We start from the raw sequence: 26,164 nt of genomic DNA on the forward strand, positions 1-26,164 counted from the left end.
AAGATGCACTGAGAGAAATTGTTTTCCTTCCTGGAATACACTTGGTAAAGGGTATACTGCCACACTAGTGGCAATCCTTATATCAGACAAACTAGATTTTAAGCCAAATATTGTACTATGAAGAAGGACACTATATCATAATAAAAGGGTATATCCAACAAGAAAATCTAACAACTGTAAATATATATGCCCCCGGCACGGGAGCAGCCAGCTATATAAATCAATTAATAACAAATTTAAAGTCATTGATAATAATATGATATGACTGGGGGAATTTAACACCTCACTCACAGCAATGGACAGATCAGTAATTGGAAATAAGAGCTTTAAATGACTCACTGAACCAGATGGACTTAACATATATTCAGAGCATTTCATCCTAAAGCAGTAGAATACACATTCTTTTTGAGTGTACATGGAACATTCTCCAGAACAGATCACATACTGGGTCACAATTCAGCCCTCAACAAGTACAAAAAGACTGAGATCATACTATGCATATTTTCAGACCACAGTGCTATGAAACTCGAAGTCAACCACAAGAAAAAATGTAGAAGGACCACAAATACATGGAAGTTAAAGAACATCCAATCAAAGAATGAATGGGTCAACCAGAAAATTAAAGAAGTACTTAACAAATACATGGAAGCAAATGAAAATTAAAACATGACAGTCTAAAACCTTTGGGATGCACCAAAGCTGGTCCAGAGGGAAGTATAGTAATACAGGCCTTTTTCAAGAAGCAAGAGAAGTCAAATACACAACGTAAATTTACACCTACAAGAGCCAAAAAAGAAACGGAAAATAAAGCCTAAATCCAGGAGGAGAGGGAAAATAAAGATTAGAGCAGAAATCAATGATATAGAAAGCAGAAAAACAGTAGAATAGTAGATCAATGAAACCAAGAGCTGGTTCTTTGAAAGATTAGCAAGACTGCTAAACCCCTAGCCAGAATTATGAAGCAGAAAAGAGAAAGGACCCAAATTTTAAAAATCATGAATGGAAGAGTAAATATCCCAGCCAACACTGCAGAAATAAAAATAATTATAAGAGAATACTTTAAAAAAAATTACATACCAACAAACTGGGCAACCTGAGAGCAATGGACAAATTAATAGAAACTTACAAACTACCAAAACTGAACCAGGAAGAAATAAAAAATTTGAACAGATCCAAAACCAGCCAAGAAATTGAATCAGTAATCAAAAATCTACCAACAAACAAAGTCCTACCCAGATGGTTTCCCAGGAGAATTCTACTAGACATGTAAAGAGCTAATACCTACTCTTCTGAAACTGTTCCAAAAAACTGAAATGGAAGGAAATCTTCCAAACTCATTCTACAAAGCCTGCATTACCTTGATTCCAAAACTAGACAGAGGCCCACTAAAAATGAGAATTAATAATGTCCAATAACCCTGATGAATACAGAAGCATAGGTTCTCAATAAAATACTAACAAAGCAAATTCAACATTACATTAAAGGATTTTTCACCATAACCAAATGAGATTTTTTTTTCCCTTGGCTGCAGGGGTGGTTTAACACCCACAAATCAATCAGTGTGATACACTACATTAATAAGAGAAAGGTTAAGAACCATATGATGCTCTCAATAGATGCAAAAAGGGCATTTGAAAAAAATACAAAATCCTTTCATGATAAAAACCCTCAACAAAGCAGGGATAGATGGAACATATCTCAACATCATAAACACAATATAAGAAAAACCAACAGTTAATTTTTTCCTCAATGGAGAAAAACTGAGAGGCCAGGAACAAGACAAAGATGTTTACTCTCACCATTATTATTTAACATATACTGAAATTCTTAGCCTCAGCAATCATACAACAAAAAGAAAAAAAAGCCATCCAAATTGGCAAGGAAGAAGTCAAACTTTCACTCCTCACAGATGACATGGTGCTCTATGTAGAAAACACAAAGGATGCCATGAAAATATTACCAGAACCTATCCATGAATTCAGCAAAGTTGCAGGACATAAAATCAATGTGCAGAAATCTGTTGCATTTCTATACATCAATAATGAAGGAGCAGAAAGAGAAATCAAAGGATCAATCCTATTTGCTGTTACACTGAAAACAGTAAGACAACTAGGAATAAATCTAACTAAAGAAGGAAAAGATCTAGGGGTACCTGTGTGGCTCAGTTGGTTAAGCATCCACTTAGGGGTACCTAAGTGGCTCAGTTGGTTAAGTTAGTCAACTCTTGACTATAGATCAAGTCATGATCCTATAGGCTGTTAGACCCAGCCCTGTGTCGGGCTCTGTGCTTATGGGGTGGTGGTGGGGGGGAGGTGTGTGCTTGAAGATTCTCTCCCTCTACATCTCCCGCCACATGTGTGTTCTCTCCCTCTCTCTCTCTCTCAAATAAATAAATAAATAAATAAATAACTCTTTTTTAAAAAAGAAGAAGCAAAAGATCCCTACTCTCAAAACTATAGAAACACTTCGAAAGAAATTGAGGAGGACACAAAGAAATGGAAAAACATTCAATGCTCTTGGATTAGAAGAATAAACACTGTTAAAATGTCTATACCAACCAAAGCAATATACACATTTAATGCAATCGCTATCAAAATACCACCAGCATTTTTCACAGAAATAGAACAAACAATCTTGAAATTTGTATGGAACTACAAAAGACCCCAAATAGCCAAAGCAGTTCTGAAAAAGAAAACAAAACTGGAGGCATCACGATTCCAGATTTCAAGCTATATTACAAAGCTGTAGTCATCAGCACAGTATGGTACTGGCATAAAAATAGACATACAGATGAATGGAACACCATAGAGAACCCAGAAGTGGACCCAAAACTATATGGTCAACTAATCCTCAACAAAGCAAGAAAGAACATCCAATAGAAAAAAGACAGTCTCTTCAACAAATGACGTTGGGAAAACTGAACAACAACACGCAAAAGAATGAAACTGTACTACTTTCTTACACCATACCCAAAAATAAATTCAAAATGGGTTAAAGACCTTAATGTGAGAATGGAAACCATGAAAATCCTAGAGGAAGGCAGAAATGTCTTTGACTTGGGCCATAGCAACTTCTTAATAGACATTCACTACAGGCAAGGGAAACAAAACAAAAAATGAACTATCAGGACTTCAAGTAAAAAGCCTCTGCACAGCAAAGCAAGCAATCAACAAAACTAAAAGATAACATATGGAATGAGAGAAGATATTTGCAAATGACATATCTGATAAAGGGTTAGTATTCAAAATGTATAAAGACTTTACTTATCAAAGTCAATACCTAAAAAATAAATAACCCAGCTAAGAAATGGGCAGAAGACATGAACTGACACTGTTCCAAAAAAGACATCCATATGGCTAACAGACAGATGAAAAAATGCTCAACACCACTCATCATTATCAAAATAAAAATTAAAACCATTATGAGAGGGATGCCTGGGTGGCTCAGTTGGTTGGACGACTGCCTTCGGCTCAGGTCATGATCCTGGAGTCCCAGGATAGAGTCCTGCATCGGACTCCCAGCTCCATGGGGAGTCTGCTTCTCTCTCTGATCTTCTCCTCATTCATGCTCTCTCTCACTGTCTCTCTCAAGTAAATAAATAAAATCTTTAAAAAAAAAAAAAACATTATGAGATACCATCTCAAACCTGTCAGAATGGCTAAAACCACAGGTGTTGGCCAGGATGCAGAGAAAGGGGAACCCTCTTACCCTTCTGGTGGGAATGCAAACTGGTACAGCCACTCTGGAGAACAGTATGGACCTTTGTCCAAATGTTAAAAATAGAGCTACTCTATGTCCCAGCAATTCCATTTCTAGGTATTTATCAAAAGGATACAAAAATAGTGATTCAAAAAGATACATGTACCTCGAAATTTATAGCAGCATTATCAACAATAGCCAAACTATGGAGAAAGCCCAAATGTCCATAAACTGTTGAATGGATAAAGGAAATGAATGTGTATATATACAATGAAATATTACTCATCCAACAAAAAGAATGTAATCTTGCCATTTGCAATCACTTGGATGTAGCTGGAGTGTATTATGCTAAGTAAAATAAGACAGTCAGAGAAAAGCAAATACCCTCTGACCTCACATATATGTTGAATTTAACAAAGAAAACAGATGAACATATGGGAATAGGGAAAAGAAAAAAGAGAGAGAGGGAAACAAGCTGTAAGAGACTCTTAACAATAGAGAACAAACTGAGGGTTGATGGAGTGAGATGAGTGGAGGATGGGTTAAATGGGTGATTGGTATTAAGGAGAACAATTGTGAATGATGAGCACTGAGTGCTGCACCTAAGTGATGAATCACTCCAAAAACCAGTATGCAGTGTATGTTAACCACCTAAAAAAAAATTTTTAATGCAACAAAAACAAATCAAAATAAAAATAAAACTTAAAAAAATTATTTGTAATGAAGTTCAACAAAGTTCTGACATTTCCTGCAATAAATACTTTTGTTGTCTTAAAAAAAAGTCTATTTTGTCTGATAGAGCTGTTGCTACTCCAGACTATTTTAGCTTCCATTTGCATATAATCTCTCTCTCCAAACCTTCACTTTCAGATTGTGTGTGTGTTTTTTCTGTTGTAGGCGGCATACGGATGGGTCATGTTTTTTTATCCATCCTGCCACTCTATTCTGATATGTTTTTAACAATCCTCACTATGAGATTTCACAAAATACAGTCTCATTCCCTTGCTAATGTATTTTTGCAATTAAGTTTGTTATCTTTGTTCTTAATGGTATATCTCTTTCCAACTCTCTTACACTTAAAATTTCAGGTTTATATTTTGTAGTACTTGGTCCATTTACAGCTAATTGGTGCTATAATTAAACACTAAATTTTTCGCTTCAAATATTTAAAACAAGATAAACATAACCAATAAATCTTACTTTTAAATAAACTTACATAGCTTCTGGATTCATTATGCAAATTGCTCCTGAACAGTGACATTTCTTTGTGTCATCATATGACATTCCCAGACTTAGTCCGAGCATCTGCGCAACAATAATGGAAAATGCCTCCAAAGTTATCTCCTTGGGGTACTACATTAACAAAAACAAAATTTCAAATGAAAGACAAATCATTCAAAGGTGATAAAAAGTGATAATTTTCTAATTTTGAACTTATTTATTATTTTATCAAATACTTAAGGATAGAAAATACAGCTCTTTAAACAGGTGAAAAGCTAAGTTCTTCTTATGAAATTTTATTGAGAAATAAGCAAATTGAGTCTATGCCAAGATTGATCATGATTTAACAACAAAATACCTAATATAATTCCTAAGTACCTATCACAACAATATAAAAGAGCTGTTTTTCATTATATCTTTTGGCTACATGGACCATGATCTTCAATTTATCTAGTTTCTTAAAATAGCTCTTATATACATTTAGAATAGTCCACATGATATTCTGCTTCCCAGCACATGAAATGGCCACAAAACCAGATTACTCAGTTCAAGTGTGCTATCAGTTTCCTAATGGGATTCTCCATGACTCCATAACTCACATCAGGAGAAACAACAGAAAGACTCTCAAGGTAGCTTTCTTGTATAATAGCACTCACATATTTAACAAGTGCAGAGATAACTTCCATGCCAAGGAGAAATGTGATACTGGTAATTCATGATGAGCAATAACATCATGATTTCTCCAGTTATGACCAAATCTGGCATCGAATAAAGAACAGGTAAGGACAGGTTGTGAGGAAAATCAGGGCACTTCACTGCTCCGGTGATAAGCTCTAGTAAAAATTTACGGTTCAACTGGATTGTTAATAGTACTAGAGGTTACATATTATGAGAAATATAAAGGGAAAGCTGTGAACGAGCAACTGAACAGTAGATCTTCCTGATTCAGGTTATCAAAGAGCCTTGCCGTTGAAGCTGGGTCTGTCCCCCAACCCCACCCAGGTAGGGAGTTCAATCATAACCCTCCCAATGTTGAGTTCACCTTCTGGTGCCACCTGACCAGAAATCAGGTCATAATACCTAGAAGCTGCATAGCTCAGCAATATTCAAGTGGAGTGTACAGTAGGAATAGCTATTGTCCACAGAGCAAAACCAGTGGTAACTTTCAGCCAGGAACTTAGGGTACATGTCAGCCTAAGACCACAGATAGCCTTCCTGGGCTTAAAGTCAGTTCTTCCCAGACAGAGAAGATGATTCATACCCCTTCCATGGCTGCATGTAGCTCCTGGCCCTGCCCAACCATAAGCTTAACTGCAAATACCTAAGAGGCTGCTTAGAAAAGACTCTCCTGCTCTGTCCAAGAATGGGATTTAATTTTCAGTCTTATTGACTGCTGAATGTAGCTCTTGGCCCTAACTGAACAGAAAACCTAGCTGGTACCTCGGATAGCTGTGTAGCTCAGCATCTCTTGAACAGAGAGAATGACAGGCAGCAGTGAATAGCGACAAGGCAAAGCCAATGGCGCCATTTGACTGTGGAACTTAGGGTACAGGTCAGTTTGAGTCAAGACCAACAAGCCATCTAATTCTCATTCTCTACTTTTGCAGAGAAACTAATCTGCAGTCCTGCCTGTTGCTAAATACTGACTTCAGCCAGCCTAGACCAGAGAACCTAACCAGTGTACATGGGAAACTGCATAGCCCCATAGTGATACATGAATGAAGAGCACAGCCCATGGCTTTCCCCATCTTCAGAACAAAACCACTGTCCTATCTAGCCAAGAATTCAGTGTACGATATTGCCTATTTTGTGTCCCCAAACAATGGGCCATACAGGATTTGGGGTACATTCTGCTATCCTGCCATGTCAGGGAAGCTAAATCATAGTCCATCTCCTGCTGAGTAAGTACCTGTCCTACCCATCTAGGAAGCCTGATGAATGAACCCAGGCAAGTGCTGAGCATCTCCCACACCCTTACTTGGGAAGGGAATGAAGCCAGCCATCCTATCCAACAGTTACCAGCTAGCAGCAATTCCATCCCCAACCCCAGAACTCAGGCAGTAAACTCACCCAAAAATAGACCCTGAGAGCATGCTTCACCTTCCCCAGGGCATTACCAGTGGTCATGTCTTGAAACCCAAACTGCGCTGACTGATAATGAACTATCTCTGCAAAAGCAAATCAGTAAAGTCTGGAAGAGGAGACCACTTACTCAAATGCAGATATACCAACGGAGGCTCCTAGATGGCAACCTAGGAAGACCCTGAACTCATCTTTTCCAAAACATACGCAATATATTCCTACCTATAGAGCAATTCCTCCTGAAAAAGAACTAAGGCATATTAAACAACTTCTGGACAACACAGGATAGAGGAAACACATAGAGAAATGAAGGAGATAAGGAGACACAAAAATGACGGGAACACCACCCCTGATTCTATAAGCTAGAGGCTATAGCACTGAGGGACTGTGAGCAGATCCGATTTTGAAAGCCAGAATTTAAGAGGAAAACAAGAATACAAAGGAACTGACCCTCCACCAAGTGATGAGGAATCAGAGAGGCTGACACAACTATTTACATTATCCTGTTGACTTGATAGCACAGATGGGAGCAAAATTCAGGCACTTTAGCCAGCCTACCCCCTTACCCAACTCAGGGCCCTTAGCCAACACCAGTCCTGGACACTCTGGGATACAGAGAGGACAAAAGTGCCACAGAGCCATTATAAAAACTAGAATATAGAGGAGGAGTCAAGATGGCGGAGAAGTAGCAGGCTGAGACTACTTCAGCTAGCCAGAGATCAGCTAGATAGCTTATCTAAAGATTGCAAACACCTGAAAATCAATCGGCAGATCGAAGGGAAGAAGACCAGCAATTCTGGAAACAGAAAAACAACCACTTTCTGAAAGGTAGGACCGACGGAGAAGTGAATCCAAAGCGACGGGAAGATAGACCCCGGGGGGGGAGGGGCCGGCTCCCGGCAAGCGACGGAGCAACGGCGCACAAAATCAGGACTTTTAAAAGTCTGTTCCGCTGAGGGACATTGCTCCAGAGGCTAAACCGGGGCGAAGCCCACGCAGGGTCAGCGTGACCTCAGGTCCCGCAGGGTCACAGAAGGATCGGGGGTGTCTGAGTGTCGCAAGCTTGCGGGAATTGGAACGGGAAAGCCGGCTACAGAGACGGAGCCGACAAAAGATCACAGCTCGGTGTTACCTTGAACCGGTTGCAGGCTCAGTGAGCTTGGAGCGCGGCCGGAGGTCAGGCAGAAGGGAGTAACTGGGCGCTGTTCTCTGAGGGCGCACTGAGGAGTGGGGTCCTGGGCTCTTGGCTCCTCCGGGCCAGAGACCAGGAGGCCGCCATTTGTATTACCGTCCTCCGGAACTCTACGGAAAGCGCTCAGGGAACAAAAGCTCCTGAAAGCAAACCCGAGCGGATTACTCACCCCGGCCCCTGTTAAGGGCGGCGCAATTCCAGCTGGGGCAAAGACACTTGAAAATCACTACAACAGGCCCCTCCCCCAGAAGATCAACAAGAAATCCAGCCGAGACCAAGTTCACCTACCAAGGAGTGCAGTTTCAATACCAAGGAGAGCAGCAGATTTCCAGAGGAGGAGAAAGCAAAGCACGGAACTCATGGCTTTTTCCCTGTGATTTTTTTTAGTCTTGCAGTTAATTTAATTTTTTTCTTTTTCATTTTTTGATTTTTTTCTCGCCTTCTGGTAAAAATTTTTTTTAACTTCTACCTTTTTCTTTTTTAATGTTTTTTAACTAGTTTATCTAATATATATTTTTTTCTTTTTTATATTTTTCTTTATTTGTTTTCTTTTTTTTTTAATTCTTTTCTTTTCTTTTTTCTTTTTTTTTCTATCTTCCTTTTTGAACCTCTTTTTATCCCCTTTCTCCCCTTTCTCCACCTCACGATTTGGGATCTCTTCTAATTTGGTTAAAGCATATTTTCCTGGGGTTGTTGCCACCCTTTTAGTATTTTACTTGCTCCTTCATATACTCTTATCTGGACAAAATGACAAGGCGGAAAAATTCAAGACAAAAAAAAGAACAAGAGGCAGAACCGAAGGCTAGGGACCTAATCAATACAGACATTAGTAATATGTCAGATCTAGAGTTCAGAATGACAATTCTCAAGGTTCTAGCTGGGCTCGAAAAAGACATGGAAGATATTAGAGAAACCCTCTCGGGAGATATAAAAGCCCTTTCTGGAGAAATAAAAGAACTAAAATCTAACCAAGTTGAAATAAAAAAACTATTAATGAGGTGCAATAAAAAATGGAGGCTCTCTCGGCTAGGATAAATGAGGCAGAAGAAAGAATTAGTGATATAGAAGACCAAATGACAGAGAATAAAGAGGCTGAGCAAGAGAGGGACAAACAGCTCCTGGACCACGAGGGGAGAATTCGAGAGATAAGTGACACCATAAGACAAAACAACATTAGAATAATTGGGATTCCAGAAGAAGAAGAGAGAGGGGAGCAGAAGGTATACTGGAGAGAATTATTGGGGAGAATTTCCCCAATATGGCAAAGGGAACGAGCATCAAAATTCAGGAGGTTCAGAGAACGCCCCTCAAAATCAATAAGAATAGGCCCACACCCCGTCACCTAATAGTAACATTTACAAGTCTCAGTGACAAAGAGAAAATCCTGAAAGCAGCCCGGGAAAAGAACTCTGTAACGTACAATGGTAAAAATATTAGATTGGCAGCAGACTTATCCACAGAGACCTGGCAGGCCAGAAAGAGCTGGCATGATATTTTCAGAGCACTAAATGAGAAAAACATGCAGCCAAAAATACTATATCCAGCTAGGCTATCATTGAAAATAGAAGGAGAGATTAAAAGCTTCCAGGACAAACAAAAACTGAAAGAATTTGCAAACACCAAACCAGCTCTACAGGAAATATTGAAAGGGGTCCTCTAAGCAAAGAGAGAGCCTACAAGTGGTAGATCAGAAAGGAACAGAGACCATATACATTAAGTCACCTTACAGGCAATACAATGGCACTAAATTCATATCTCTCAATAGTTACCCTGAATGATAATGGGCTAAATGCCCCTGTCAAAAGACACAGGGTATCAGAATGGATAAAAAAACAAAACCCATCTATATGTTGCCTCCAAGAAACTCATTTTAAGCCCGAAGACACCTCCAGATTTAAAGTGAGGGGGTGGAAAACCATTTACCATGCTAATGGACATCAGAAGAAAGTAGGAGTGGCAACCTTATATCAGATCAATTAGATTTTAAGCCAAAGACTATAATAAGAGATGAGGAAGGACACTATATCATACTCAAGGGTCTGTCCAACAAGAAGATCTAACAATTTTAAATATCTATGCCCGCAACGTGGGAGCAGCCAACTATATAAACCAATTAATAACAAAATCAAAGAAACACATCAACAATAATACAATAATAGTAGGGGACTTTAACACTCCCCTCACTGAAATGGACAGATCCATCCAAGCAAAAGATCAGCAAGGATATAAAGGCCTTAAACGACACACTGGACAAGATGGACATCACAGATATATTCAGAACATATCATCCCAAAGCAACAGAATACACATTCTTCTCTAGTGCACATGGAACATTCTCCAGAATAGATCACATCCTCGGTCCTAAATCAGGACTCAATCAGTATCAAAAGATTGGGATCATTCCCTGCATATTTTCACACCACAATGCTCTGAAGCTAGAACTCAACCCTAAGAGGAAGTTTGCAAAGAACCCAAATACATGGAGACTAAACAGCATCCTTCTAAAGAATGAATGGGTCAACCGGGAAATTAAAGAATTGAAAAAAATCATGGAAACAAATGGTAATGAAAATACAATGGTTCAAAATCTGTGGGACACAACAAACGCAGTCCTGAGGGGAAAATATATAGCGGTACAATCCTTTCTCAAGAAACAAGAAAGGTCTCAGGTACACAACCTAACCCTACACCTAAAAGAGCTGGAGAAAGAACAAGAAAGAAACCCTAAGCCATGCAGGAGTAGAGAAATCATAAATCAGAGCAGAAATCAATGAAATAGAAACCAAAAAGACAATAGAGCAAATCAACGAAACTAGGAGCTCATTCTTTGAAAGAATTAATAAAATTGATAAACCCCTGGCCGGACATATCAAAAAGAAAAGAGAAAGGACCGAAATAAATAAAATCATGAATGAAAGAGGAGAGATCACAACTAACACCAAAGAAATACAAACTATTATAAGAACATACTATGAGCAACTCTACGCCAACAAATTTGACAATCTGGAAGATATGGATGCATTCCTACAGACATATAAACTACCACAACTGAACCAGGAAGAAATAGAAAGCCTGAACAGACCCATAACCAGTAAGGAGATTGAAACAGTCATTAAAAATCTCCAAACAAACAAAAGCCCAGGGCCAGACGGCTTCCCGGGGGAATTCTACCAAACATTTAAAGAAGAACTAATTCCTATTCTCCTGAAACTGTTGCAAAAAATAGAAATGGAAGGAAAACTTCCAAACTCATTTTATGAGGCCAGCATCACGTTGATCCCAAAACCAGACAAGGATCCCATCAAAAAAGAGAGCTATAGACCAATATCCTTGATGAACACAGATGCGAAAATACTCACCAAAATTCTAGCCAATAGGATTCAACAGTACATTAAAAGGATTATTCACCGCGACCAAGTGGGATTTATTCCAGGGCTGCAAGGTTGGTTCAACATCCGCAAATCAATCAATGTGATACAACACATCAATAAAAGAAAGAACAAGAACCATATGATACTCTCAGTAGATGCTGAAAAAGCATTTGACAAAGTACAGCATCCCTTCCTGATCAAAACTCTTCAAAGTGTAGGGATAGAGGGCACATACCTCAATATCATCAAAGCCATCTATGAAAAACCCACCGCAAATATCATTCTCAATGGAGAAAAACTGAAAGCTTTTCCACTAAGGTCAGGAACACGGCAGGGATGTCCATTATCACCACTGCTATTCAACATAGTACTAGAAGTCCTACCCTCAGCAATCAGACACAAAAGGAAATTAAAGGCATCCAAATCGGCAAAGAAGAAGTCAAATTATCACTCTTCGCAGATGATATGATACTATATGTGGAAAACCCAAAAGACTCCACTCCAGAACTGCTAGAACTTGTACAGGAATTCAGTAAAGTGTCAGGATATAAAATCAATGCACAGAAATCAGTTGCATTTCTCTACACCAACAGCAAGACAGAAGAAAGAGAAATTAAGGAGTCAATCCCATTTACAATTGCACCCAAAACCATAAGATACCTAGGAATAAACCTAACCAAAGAGGCACAGAATCTATACTCAGAAAACTATAAAGTACTCATGAAAGAAATTGAGGAAGACACAAAGAAATGGAAAAATGTTCCATGCTCCTGGATTGGAAGAATAAATATTGTGAAAATGTCTTTGCTACCTAAAGCAATCTACACATTTAATGCAATTCCTATCAAAGTACCATCCATCTTTTTCAAAGAAATGGAACAAATAATCCTAAAATTTATATGCAACCAGAAAAGACCTCGAATAGCCAAAGGGATATTGAAAAAGAAAGCCAAAGTTGGTGGCATCACAATTCCGGACTTCAAGCTCTATTACAAAGCTGTCATCATCAAGACATTATGGTACTGGCACAAAAACAGACACATAGATCAATGGAACAGAATAGAGAGCCCAGAAATAGACCCTCAACTCTACAGTCAATTAATCTTCGACAAAGCAGGAAAGAATGTCCAATGGAAAAAAGACAGCCTCTTCAATAAATGGTATTGGGAAAATTGGACTGCCACATGCAGAAAAATGAAATTGGACCATTTCCTTACACCACACACGAAAATAGACTCAAAATGGATGAAGGACCTCAATGTGCAAAAGGAATCCATCAAAATCCTTGAGGAGAACACAGGCAGCAACCTCTTCAACCTCAGCCGCAGCAACATCTTCCTAGGAACAACACCAAAGGCAAGGGAAGCAAGGGCAAAAATGAACTATTGGGATTTCATCAAGATCAAAAGCTTTTGCACAGCAAAGGAACAGTTAACAAAATCAAAAGACAACTGACAGAATGGGAGAAGATATTTGCAAACAACATATCAGATAAAGGACTAGTGTCCAGAATCTATAAAGAACTTAGCAAACTCAACACCCAAAGAACAAAAAATCCAATCAAGAAATGGGCAGAGGACATGAACAGACATTTCTGCAAAGAAGACATCCAGATGGCCAACAGACACGTGAAAAAGTGCTCCATATCACTCGGCATCAGGGAAATACAAATCAAAACCACAATGAGATATCACCTCACACCAGTCAGAATGGCTAAAATCAACAAGTCAGGAAATGACAGATGCTGGCGAGGATGCGGAGAAAGAGGAACCCTCCTACACTGTTGGTGGGAATGCAAGCTGGTGCAGCCACTCTGGAAAACAGAATGGAGGTTCCTCAAAATGTTGAAAATAGAACTGCCCTATGACCCAGCAATTGCACTACTGGGTATTTACCCTAAAGATACTAACGTAGTGATCCAAAGGGGCACGTGCACCCGAATGTTTATAGCAGCAATGTCCACAATAGCCAAACTATGGAAAGAACCTAGATGTCCATCAACAGATGAATGGATCAAGAAGATGTGGTATATATACACAATGGAATACTATGCAGCCATCAAAAGAAATGAAATCTTGCCATTTGCGACAACATGGATGGAACTAGAGCGTATCATGCTTAGTGAAATAAGTCAAGCAGAGAAAGACAACTATCATATGATCTCCCTGATATGAGGACGTGGTGATGCAACATGGGGTTTTAAGTGGGTAGGAGAAGAATCAATGAAACAAGATTGGAATGGGAGGGAGACAAACCATAAGTGACTCTTAATCTCACAAAACAAACTGAGCGTTGCTGGGGGGAGGGGGTTTGGGAGAAGGGGGTGGGATTATGGACATTGGGGAGGGTATGTGCTTTGGTGAGTGCTGTGAAGTGTGTAAACCTGGTGATTCACAGACCTGTACCCCTGGGGATAAAAATATATGTTTATAAAAAATAAAAAATTTAAAAAAAAACTAGAATATAAAGAAACCAGTCCTAGAACTCTATCAAATGTCCAGGGAGCCATGGAACACTCTCAAGGGCCAGAGGGCAGGTGAGTACCATTGCTTACATTCCCTCTCCACCTTGATAGCACAGACAAAAGCAGAGTCAGGGCACCCTAGCAAGCCCAATGCCTGGAATTCTGGCCCACACAAGACCCAGTGCTGCCCCCAGAAAAGCCTCACAGTGGGGCCCCAGTGTGGCATACATAGGGAAATCCTTGGACTGTGCTGGCAATAGTGCCAACCATCTCACCAAGATGACTTATGTACAAAGTATTCTGAGTTATTCCAGCCAACATCCACTCTACAGAGAGCCCCAGAACCCACCAGCAAGTGCCTACTTCAGTTTCAGCCATCACACCAGTGCAGTCCCAGTATGAAGTGCCCCAGGACTTCCAGTCCACACCCATTACAGATACAGCAAGGCAACCAAAGCTATCAGGCACACACAGACCACATAAGGGGTGCTCCTATAAATTATCATTTCTTCAAGTCTAAGAGAAGCAGCTGTTCTACTTAATTCATAGAAACAAACACAAAAAGACAAACAAAATGAGGCAGCAGAGGAATCTTTTCGAAACTAAAGAAGACAAAAGTCTGAGAAAAAGAGCTAAACAAAACAGAAATAAGCAACCTACCTGATAAAGAGATAAAAGTAATGGTGAAAAACATCCTCACTGGAGGGATGCCTGGGTGGTTCAGTCAGTTAAGCATCTGTCTTCAGCTCACATCACCAACCCAGGGTCCTGGGATTGAGCCCCATTTTGGGCTCCCTGTTCATTGGGGAGCCTGCTTCTCCCTTTCCCTTTCCCCCCAGTTCCTACTCTCTCTCTCTCTCTCTCTATCTTAAATAAGTAAATAAATAAATAAATAAAAACATGCTCACTGGACTGGAAAGAAGAATGGATGAACTCATTGGAACTTCAACAAAGAGACAGAAAATAGTTTTTAAAAAATCACACTTGAAGAATAGAATAACTAAAATGAAAAATACACTAGAGAGGATAAAAAAAAAAGATTAGAGAAAGCAGAAGATGAATTAATGCTTGGGAAGACAGGGTAATAGAAAGTGCCCAAGTTGAACAGCAACAAAGTAAAAACAAATTTTTTAAATGAGGATATCTGTTCTTATCAGTTTAAATGAGGATATGCTAAGGGACCTCTGGTATAACATCAAGCATACTAATACTCTCATAATAGAGATCCCCAAAATAAAAGAGAGAGAAGAGAGCAGAAAACTTATTTGGAAAAATACTGGCTGCAAACTTCACTAACCTGGGGAAAGAAACAGACACCCAGGTCCAGGAAGCACAGACAGCCACAAAGAAAATAAACCACAGGAAGCACACACTACAATACATAATAATTAAAATGGCAAAGATTAAGATAAAGAGAGAATCTTAAAAGTACCAAGAGCAAAACAAATATTATGTACAAGGAAACCCCTTAATAATGCTATCAGCTGGTTTTTCAGCAGGAACCTTGCAGGCCAAAATGTAGTAGTGTAACATATTTAAAATGCTGAAAGAAGAAAACTACAAACAATAATACTCTCCCTGACAAGGCTATCATTCAGAATTCAAGGACACAAAGAGTTTCTCAGACAAACAAAAGTTAAAAGAATTTATCACCACTAAACTGACCTTTAAAAATATGTCAAAGGGACTTCAATGAAAAAGAAAAGACGGGACACCTAGGTAACTCAGTGGGTCGTGATCCTAGGGCTCTCTGCTCAGCGGGGAGCCTGCTTCCCTTCCTCTCTCTCTGCCTGCCTCTCTGCCTACTTGTGATCTCTGTCTGTCAAATAAATAAATAAAATCTTTAAAAAAAAAAAAGAAAGAAAGAAAAAGACAAGACAATAATTAGAAGAAAATTATAAAAGAACAAAATTTCATGAGCAGAAGAAACAAAACAAATGAGCCTAGCAGTAAAAAAAGAGAGGGGGCAAACCAAGAAATAGTCCCTCAAATGCAGAGAACAAGCTGATGCTTACCAGAGGGGAGGTGGGTTTTGGGATGGATGAAATAGGTAATGGGATTAGGAAGTGTACTTGTGATAAGCACCAGGTTTTGTATGGAAGTATAAAATCACTAATTGTACACTGAAACTAATATTATACTGTATGTTAACTGGAATTTAAATAACAACTTAAAAAAAAGAATGAAGTCATGCCATTTGCAACAACAGGATGGATGGATCTAGAAGATATAATGCTGAGTGAAATAAGTCAGAGAGAAATACCATCTGATTTCACTCATACATGGAATTTAAGAAACAAAACAAATGAAAGGGAAGGAAAGACGCAAAACAAAAACTAGACTTCTAACTATGAAGAACTGATGGTTACCATAAGGAGGGGGGAGGGTACAGGTGAAACAGATGAAGGGGATTAAGAGTACACTTATTTGCTGAAAACTGAGTAATATACAGAATTATCCAATCATTATATTGTACCCCTGAAGTGAATACAACACTGTTAACTATACTGGAAATAAAATTTTTAAAAAGACCTATATCAAAAAATTAAAATATTTTAGATTCCTATATTCCTTCCTCAATCCTTTTGTTGAATGGTAAAGTAGTTCTAAAATATTCTTCCTAGGGTGCCTGGGTGGCTCAGTGGGTTAAAGCCTCTGCCTTCAGCTCAGTTCATAATCCCAGGGTCCTGGGATCAAGTCCCACAACGGGCTCTCTGCTCAGCGGGGAGCCTGCTTCCTCCTTTCTCTGCCTACTTGTGATCTCTGTCAAGTAAATAGATAAAATCTTTTAAAAAAATTTAAAAATGAAAATAAGTAAAATATTCTTCCTAGCTTTCCAGAAAAATAAAGGTAAATCTAGACCTGTGGCACTGGTAGACCTAGCCCATTTTGAATTGTACTCAAGTGTAATAAATGTTCCTCAGTCATATCTGGCCCACATCTATCTCATGTCTCCAATACCCCAAAAGCAAACCGAAAGGCTACAGGTGAGAGATGGGCAGTCATAGCTGGAAGTTCCCTCTTGTCTTCCTGCTAGGGTAGGAGCAGGCAATGAGTTTCCTGGAGGAAAGACCTCCTGCCTAAAAAGTCCTACACCCAGAACACTGGGCAAAGAATTGGGTCAAAAACAAAAGAAAATTATTTCTTGTAATTAAAGGAATGTAAAGAATAATTTTGAAAATAATTTAACACCTAGTACATTTAGGATATAACCCACAGGATGCCAGAAAAAATAGTTAACATTGAAAGAAAAGTCTGGTCTAGAAACTAATCCTGAACTGGCCCACATTCAGACCTATGAAGACATAAATTTTTCTTTATTTTGAATTCAATATACAATACCCAATTCAAATAGAAAAATAACAATATTTTAAACAATAAACTGGAAACCAAACAAACAAAAAACTCAAGAATTACTCCAAAAAATCAGGAAAGGATTCTAAGAAAAGGAAGATAATATTTAATTTTCTATGGCTGTTGGTTTCACTCATAGAAGATAAAGAAGTAAGGAGCTAATTAAGCATTTCCATTAGACCCTGATGCCTAAGAGGTCCTCCTCTGACCATCACAGCTTTACTAGCATAACAATATATTTCTTTACCCAAGAGTTAATATTACTTACATATCACAATATTATAAAATACTATTCATTAATTTAAAGTATAAAAGTTTTTATAGTATTTTTTACTAATCTTGACAATGGATATAAGAAGTGTTCAACTATTCTAATTTATTTTTCATACTAAGTAATTAATGGGCATTGCCTAAGGTAAGTCAATATAATACAAAAATATATGAATAAAATATAATTATTAAAATAAGATCATGTAATATTATATATTATGTATATATTATACATGTATAACTATAAATTACTTATGCAAATAATGTATAATGATATATAATTATCATATATTTCAATAGTATATATAGTATATTATTTGGTAACATATTTTAATAATATATAATATTATATACCATATATATGTATGCTATATATTACATACTAAATATAAATATATACTATATGTATTTTAAAAGTAGTATGTAATAATATATTTTAATAATAATGTGAATGTTGTTAAAATAATAAAAATATAAGAATATATACATGACAGAGTGTGGGCTAAATATGTTATAGATAATATGACCAACATTGCCTAAAGTTTATAAATCAAAATAGGGGGAAGAGAACATTTACTTTAAATAATAAATTTAGCTACAAGAAGAGTTTAAACAGGGACGCCTGGGTGGCTCAGTTGGTTAAGCAGCTGCCTTCGGCTCAGGTCATGATCCCAGCGTCCTGGGATCGAGTCCCACATCGGGCTCCTTGCTTGGCAGGGAGCCTGCCTCTCCCTCTGCCTCTACCTGCCATTCTGTCTGCCTGTGCTCGCTCTCTTTCCCTCTCTCTGACAAATAAATAAAATCTTAAAAAAAAAAAAAAAAAAAAGAAGAGTTTAAACAGAAATTATAAAGTCTTCAGTAGGACTTCCTGAAGAAGATAAGGAAGAATTACTATCGAATTTTGCTTTTTATACTTATAATTAAAATAACTTTGCCAGGTACATGCACAAATTTTGTAATAAAAATTATGAGTATCAGAAACAAAAATATGAGGGTGCCTGGGTGGCTCAGTGGGTTAAGCCTCTGCCTTCAGCTCAGGTCATGATCCCAGGGTCCTGGGATCAAGCCCCACATCGGGCTCTCTGCTCAGCGGCAAGTCGGCTTCCCTTCCTCTCTCTCTGCCTGCCTCTCTGCCTACTTGTGATCACTGTCTGTCAAATAAATAAATAAAAATCTTTAAAAATATATATATATGGACTGCAAAATCCCACTTTTGCAAAAACATATAGAGAGGGAGCCACAGTAACAGATAAAGACACAATGTAGAAGATACATATTAATCAAAATATTAATAGTGGTCATCACTTCCTGAGTAGAGAGATGCCATAAATTTACATAAATTTCCTTATATGTTTCTATTTAACTTTTAAATGGGGCAGAACATAAATTATTTTGTAATCAAAAAATTTTTTAGTACTTAAATTTGTTTTTTTAAAAAAAATGAACAGGATGGGAAAGTTCCTCAACCAATTACTTTACCTTTCAATGATGCATCTAATTATATCAATAATTTATTTACAAATATTTTATTATATATATTATATATATAAATATATAAATATATAAAATATTATATATTTTATTATATCAATAATTTATTTACAAATATTTACAAATATTATAAATTTTTTAAACAGACATAAAAAGTTTCTTTTAAATACTCATTAAATTTCTTTTAAATTCTCCAACTTTATGTTTACAAGCAAAAATCTGTTTGGATTATAAAAATTTTTTACAGATAATTTTTCATGATGTACTATTGTCTATATTAAGGAATGCACATGTATTTGTGATATTTTTATTCTACTTCCTACTTCCAAAAGAATTGCAACAGATTTATTCTACAAAATATTCTTCCTTCTACACATTTCAAATTTTTAACAAGTAGAAAGTGTAATCTCTAAATGCAAGTATAAATGTAAACTGTATAAAATTTTGTTATAATGTTGAATGATTTTTAAATGTATAAATTTTTTTAAATAGTAAGATTAAATAATTACATACCAAAGCAATTCCAGCCGAATAATGAGTAACACACATCTTTCCAGGAATTGTTGCTCCTACATAATCTGGATGATCTCTATAGCTAAATAAATAAGTATATATTTATAATTAATTTTGAAAAATATTTCAAAGATGAGAATTTCTGCTAATAATTTGTCTGGGGCCCATAAAGTCCTAGACTGAAGCAAACTGAGGAACAATCTTTCCATACTTACTATTTCAAATTAAGAAGACATTTTTAATTAAATGATATTAAGCATATTATATATACTTTTTAAGATTTTATTTATTTATTTTTCAGAGAGAGAAAGAGACAGAGCACCAGCAAGTGGAGCAGCAGGCAGAGAGAGAAGCAGACTCCTTGCTGAACAAGGGACTCAATCCCAGGACCCTGGAATCATTTTCTACTTCTGTATAAAACTATTATTATTATTATTACCAGTTTCTCATAAGAATGACTTCATTGCTCTATAACTTAACATTATTAATTCTTCTTTGAGTAAGGGCCCATATAAATTGTCATATAATAATGCACTATTCTCAGAGATTTTTCATAAAAATTATCCCATTTAATTCTCAATTTAAGCCAGTGAAATAGATATTATTATCTCCATTGAACAAATCATACATCAGATGAGAACTTAAAAGTAACTATTTCAAGGTAACACAATTAATAAGTGCTAGTGAAGGATATGAATTTAGGCAATCTGAACCCAGAGCCATACTTTCAACCACTAAGATACAGACACTCTAAACGTGTTCTGCCATCTTTAGAACCCCCATCAAAACAAACATCCCAAACTATATAAAGGAACTTGTTTCAGTTATCAATTGGAACATCCCCCAGTTTCAACTGTACTTCGCATCACATTGCACTGTCTTCCTAGTGCTCTCTTTATTCTGTCTCTCTGATATTTTTTATGCCTAACCCTTCCAGCACTTGTTTACAAGTATTCACTCTTACATGCAACTTTGGCTCCCCGTTCCCCCATGTTTTGAGTACTATTTACACTCATTCTTAATCCAAGAGAGTGCTACCAATAGATATGAAAATGTAAGGACTGGTATTCAGCATCATACTAGAGGTTCTAGCCTGTTAAATAAGGCCAAAAATGTAAAATAAAAGGTATATGGATTGGAAAAGAAGGAATACAGTTTTCTCTGTTTATGGATGACGTGGTTGTCTATCTAGGAAATCCCACAGTATATAAAAAAGCTACTAGCACTGAGTGTGTTCAGCAGGTTTTCATGTCTCAAAGTCAATGTACAAAAGTCAATCTGATTTTCACATACTAGCAATAAAATATTTGAAACTGAAGTAAAATGAAACATTTACAATAGTGCTGATGTTATTTAAGGGTATGAACATGCAATGAGTAGTCAGTAAGACCTACAGATCCAATACAATAGAGGAGATAACAATGTTGTTTTATAATCTTGAAATCTGCTAAGAGCTTAGAAATTTATTATTTCAATCACACAAAAATGATAATTATATAACATGATAGATGTGCTTATGACCACTGCAACAGCAATCATATAATATATAAATGTATTTATTAACATGTTGCATACCTTAAATTTACAATGTTATGCAGAATTCAAATACATTTGAATAAAAAATTTAAAGATAAGTAAATTAATTTTTTCCATTCTGTGTTCAAAAAAGAAGAAAAAATAGCACTAAAAACATGATATACTAGGATATAAAGCTAACATAATGTGAGAAAAATATGTATCCTGATAGACACTGGTATATCTGTATACTGACAGAACTGTATACTACAGAACATTGATGAAAGAAATGTAAAAAGATCTAAGTAAATAGAAGAAAATACCAAGTGCATTGACTGGAAGAGTTAGTATTATTAAGCTGCCAGTTCTCTCCACACTACTGTATAGATTCTATGCAGTTCCAATCAACATTCTAGCAAGATATTTTAAAGCACTTATGTAGAAAGACAAAAACTTAGAATAACCGAAACAATTTTCAAAAAGAATACATTTGGAGAATTTATACTACTTGATTTAAATGATTTTTATAAAGCTATAGTGATCAAGGCAGTGAGTTATTCACAAAAGAGGCCAAAAATAAACTCTTACATATAAAGTCAAATCACTGTTGCTACTGAGGAGGGAGCCCAAGTGCAAAAAGAGCCCAAAAATGCAAAAGCAATTAAATGGAGAAACTATAATTTTTTCAAGAATTAATGTTGAATAATTATTCATATGCAAAAATGTCCTCCTTCATATTTTTTGGTACTACATCAAAACATGATTTATCATCCAAAACATGATTCATAAAATAAAAAATTGATAGGATAATAATGAATTCATCAAAATCTGCTTTTTAAAATATACTATTAAGAAAATGAAAAGACTATCCACAGCCAGAAAATATTCTGAAATCATATATATTATATAGGACATGTACCTAAATGCTTAAAGAACACTTAATAGGAAGAGCTGGTCCAGGATGGCAACATAGGAAGATCCTGATCTTACCTCCTCCATAGACATACCAAATCTATACCTATTTGTAGAGACACTCCTCCTGAAAAAGGACTTACGGCTAACTGAACAGCTTCTATACAATGAAAGATAGAAAGACAAGAGGGACTGGCAAGACAGGAGACACAGTAATGAAGAGAAATCCCAAATCTAAAACTGCGAATGGCAGTGAGGAGTGATAGCACTGAAAGACCAGGAGCAGATTCATCTGCCCTGGGGCACAGAAAGAAAAGAAAAACAAAACAAAACAAAAAACAAACAATCAAAAAAACCCATGGTTAAAAGAGCAACTAGTACATAAAAGAACAAGCTCTAGAAATCCACTAAATGTCAGGGGAGGACATTGCTGGACTCTGTGGGTCAGAGACGCTAGCGAGTGCAATGGTTTACACTCAGCCTACAACTTGATCTTGTAGATGAGAGCAGGGTCTGGGAGCCATAACCAACCTGCAAGCACCTGGCCCCTAGCTCACACCACCCCTAGATGCCCTGAGACACAGAAAAAAAAGCCATGGTTTAAAAGACCAACTAGTGTATAAGAGATACAGCCCCAGAACTCAGCCAAACTATGGGGGTATGGGAGTAGTAGGGAGCTGCTAGATGCTAGAACTCTCTCCAGGTCAAGGGAGCTAGCAAGTACAACAGTTTCTTTTCCTCTTTCACCTTGATAATGTGAATGGGAGCAAGGTACAGATGCCCTGGCTCGTTTACCACCTCAGTGAGCCCTGTGCCCCTGATCCTATCAATCCCAGCTGTTCCACTGGAATGCCCCTGGTCACTGCTCACTGCAGCCCTAGCCATTATGCCAAGGTGACACATGTACAAAGCCACCTCAGAACACTCCAAGCCCACACCACTGCAGCTTCCACCAGCTTGATAAGGCACCCCCAGTGCAGAACACTCAGGACCTCCAACTAACACCTGCTACCATTCCAGTCACCCCCAACAGGGTGTGCCATGCCTATAGTGCCTCAGAAACCTGCAGCCAATGCTCACCTTGGTTCCAGCAGCACCACCCCACCCGAAGGGCACTTGCTCTGAGCACCTCAGGATACTTAACTTCAGCTATCCTGCCAGGGCACGGTTTGCACGGAGAGCCCAAGAACCACACCAACACTTTCTCACTTCAGCTTTACCTGTCCTGCAGGGTGCCTGCTGCCTCAAGAGCCCCAGGAAGACCAGCCTATGCCATTTCAGCTATAGCTCACCCACCAGGGTGCCCTTCGCACAGAATAGGACTCTCTGGTCTATACCCCATCTTGGTTCCAGCAGTCCAGCCTAGGCATCCTCTAAGCAGAAAGCTCCAGAATACCATGGCTTACATCCACTTCAGCTTCAAGTATCCTGTCAGGACACCCTTTGTGTAGAAAGCCCAGGGACCACCCTAGACTGTGCTCATATCAATTGTAGCTGTCCTGCTAGGAGGCCCTCAGAATGTAGAGGCCCAGAATACCCTGGTCCGCACCTACTTCAACCTCAGCTGTCCTGCCAAAGTGCCCACGGCGCAAAGAGCCATAGAACCCATCAGACTGCAATCACTTCAGATTCACAATCATATCAGGATAGCCCCTGTGCATAGAGCCTCAGACCCGGCCCACACTCACTTCAGCCCTGGGCCATCCCACCAAGCAGCCCTAGTACAGACTGCACCATGGCCCTCAGCCCACTTCATCTACAGCTCCAGTTAGCAAAAGTCAACAAGGGAAGTTGACACAAGGAATGAATATAAACAAGACCATTCCTTTAAGTTTAGGAAAGGTAGTTTTATATAAACAAACAGAAATTCAAGAAAAATGGGGATACAGGAAAATCACTCCAAGAGAAAGAAAAAGACATCAGAAAAATAACTAATGAAAAAGAGATATGCAATATGCCTCAGAAAGAATTTATAGTGATAATCATAAAAGACGTTCACTGGGGTGGTCAGAAAAAGTGGAAAAACTCAGTGAGGCCTTCAGTAAAAAGAAAGTATTTTTTAAAAACCAATCTGACTTGAAGGAAGCAGTAACTAAAAGAAAAATAATCTAGATAGAATCAATAGTAGATTAGTAGCTGCAGAAGAATGGATCAGCAATCTGGAAGACAAGGTCATGGCAAGCATCCAAGCTAAACAGTAAAAAGAAAAAGGCATTTTTAGAAAGTGAAAATAGGTTAAGTAACTCATTGAACAACATCAAACGAACAAATATTCCCTTCATCATTAGGGCCCAAGAAGAAAAGGAGAAAGGAGCAGAAAATGTATTTGAAATAATAAGTAGGGGCAGCTTGGTGGCTCAATTAAGGGTCTGCCTTTGGCTTAGGTCATGACCCCAAGGCTCTGGGATCAAGCCCTACATTGAGCTCTCCACTCAATGCGGCATCTGCTTCTCCCTCCTAGGTCTCCCTTTCACTCTCTCTCTCAATAAAATAAATAAAATCTTTAAAAAAAATAATGGGTAAAAACTTCCCTAACTCCGAGAAGGCAATACACAGCCAGGTTCAGGAAGTGCAGAGAGTTGCAAACGAGATGAACCCAAGAAGGTCCACACCACAACACATTACAGTTAAAATGTCAGAAGTTAAAGACTGGGAATGTTAAAAGCAGTAAGAAAGAAACAACTACTTACATTCAAAGAAAACCCTACAAGACCATCAGTTGACTTTTCAGCAGAAACTGCAGATCAGAAGAGAGTGGCATGATATATTCAAAGTGCTGAAAAGAAAAAAAACCTGCAACCAAGAATACTCTACCTGGCAAGGTTATCATTTGGAATTGAAAGAGAGAGAAGGAGTTTATCATCAGAACAAAAGTAAAAGGATTTTACCACCACTAAGCCTCCTTATAATAAAAATGTTAAAGGGACTTTTTAAGTGGAAAAAAATCCATAATCAGAAGCAAATTATGAGTTAAAGGATATAAAGTATGACAACATATACATAAAATGTGAAGAAGGGAGTAAAAAAGACAAAAAGATCATAAACTTTAAATATAGACTGTTACACACATAGGATGCTATATGTGAACATCATAGTAACCACAGACCCAAAACCTATAATAAACATAAAATAAAGAAAGCCAAACATAACACTATATAAATTCATCAATCACAAGGAAAGAGATCAAGAGAAGAAGAAAACAACAGAGAACAAAAACAACCAGAAAACAATTAAAATTGCGAAGGACTATACCTATCAATAATTTCTTTAAATTTAAATGGTCCAAATGTTCCAGTCGAGACACAGGGTAGCAAAATAGGTAAAAAGAACCATCTTTTGCTGCCTATTAGACTCTTACTTTAGGCCTAATGATACATCCAGATTCAAAGTGAAGGGATGAAGAAAGATAAACCATGCAAATGAAAGTGGAGGAGAAAAAAGCCAGGGTAGCAATTCTTATGTTGAACAAAACAGACTTTAAAACAAAGACTGCAGGGGTGAATGGGTGGCTCAGTCATTAAGTGTCTGCCTTCAGATCAGGTCCTGATCCCAGGGTCCTGGGACCAAGGCCTGCACCTGTTCCCTGCTCGGTGGGAAGCCTCCTTCTCCCTCTCCCACTCCCGCAGTTTTTGTTCTCTCTCTCTCTCTCTCTCTGTCAAATAAATAAATAAATCTTTAAAAAAAAAAAACTGTAAAGAGACAAAGAATAACAATAGCAATAACAATACTGTTAAAAGGAATCAGTCCAACAAGAGAATATTACAAATATCTATGCACCCAACATTAGAATATCTAAGTATATAAAGAAAAGATTAACCAATATAAAGGGAGAAATTGACAATAATGTAAAAACAGTAGTGGACTTTAAACTTCATTAACATCTATTAATAGGCCATCCACATATAAAACCAATAAGGAAACAGTATCTTTGAACAATACTTTAAACCTGATGGATTTAACAGGTAAATACACAGTACATTTCATACAAAAACAGCAGAATATACATTCTTTCAAGTGCACATGGAACATGCTCCAGGAAAGGTCAAGGTAGGTCATAAAATAAAGTCTCAACAAATTTAA

General features: G+C 37.6%; 1 protein-coding gene across 6 annotated transcripts in view; it reads right to left on the reverse strand.

The window, feature by feature from the left end:
- ADAM32 (ADAM metallopeptidase domain 32) overlaps nucleotides 1–26,164 on the reverse strand; it is a 184,064-nt gene that overhangs the window by 93,800 nt on the left and 64,100 nt on the right. For all 6 annotated transcript variants that reach the window (XR_006604081.1, XM_045070969.1, XM_045070970.1 and 3 more), the window contains 2 exons: nucleotides 19,658–19,739; nucleotides 4,916–5,052 (listed from right to left, as the gene is read on the reverse strand). Coding sequence is in view for 5 of the 6 variants with exons in the window: in XM_045070969.1 (XP_044926904.1) it covers nucleotides 4,916–5,052; nucleotides 19,658–19,739 (219 nt within the window). In the remaining variant the exon portion in view is untranslated. The remainder of the gene's footprint in view (nucleotides 1–4,915; nucleotides 5,053–19,657; nucleotides 19,740–26,164) is intronic.

The sequence above is a fragment of the Mustela putorius genome, unplaced genomic scaffold (genome assembly GCF_011764305.1).
Source record: "Mustela putorius furo isolate JIRA1106 unplaced genomic scaffold, ASM1176430v1.1 tig00003976_pilon_pilon_pilon, whole genome shotgun sequence".
Classification (NCBI taxonomy): Eukaryota; Metazoa; Chordata; class Mammalia; order Carnivora; family Mustelidae; genus Mustela; species Mustela putorius.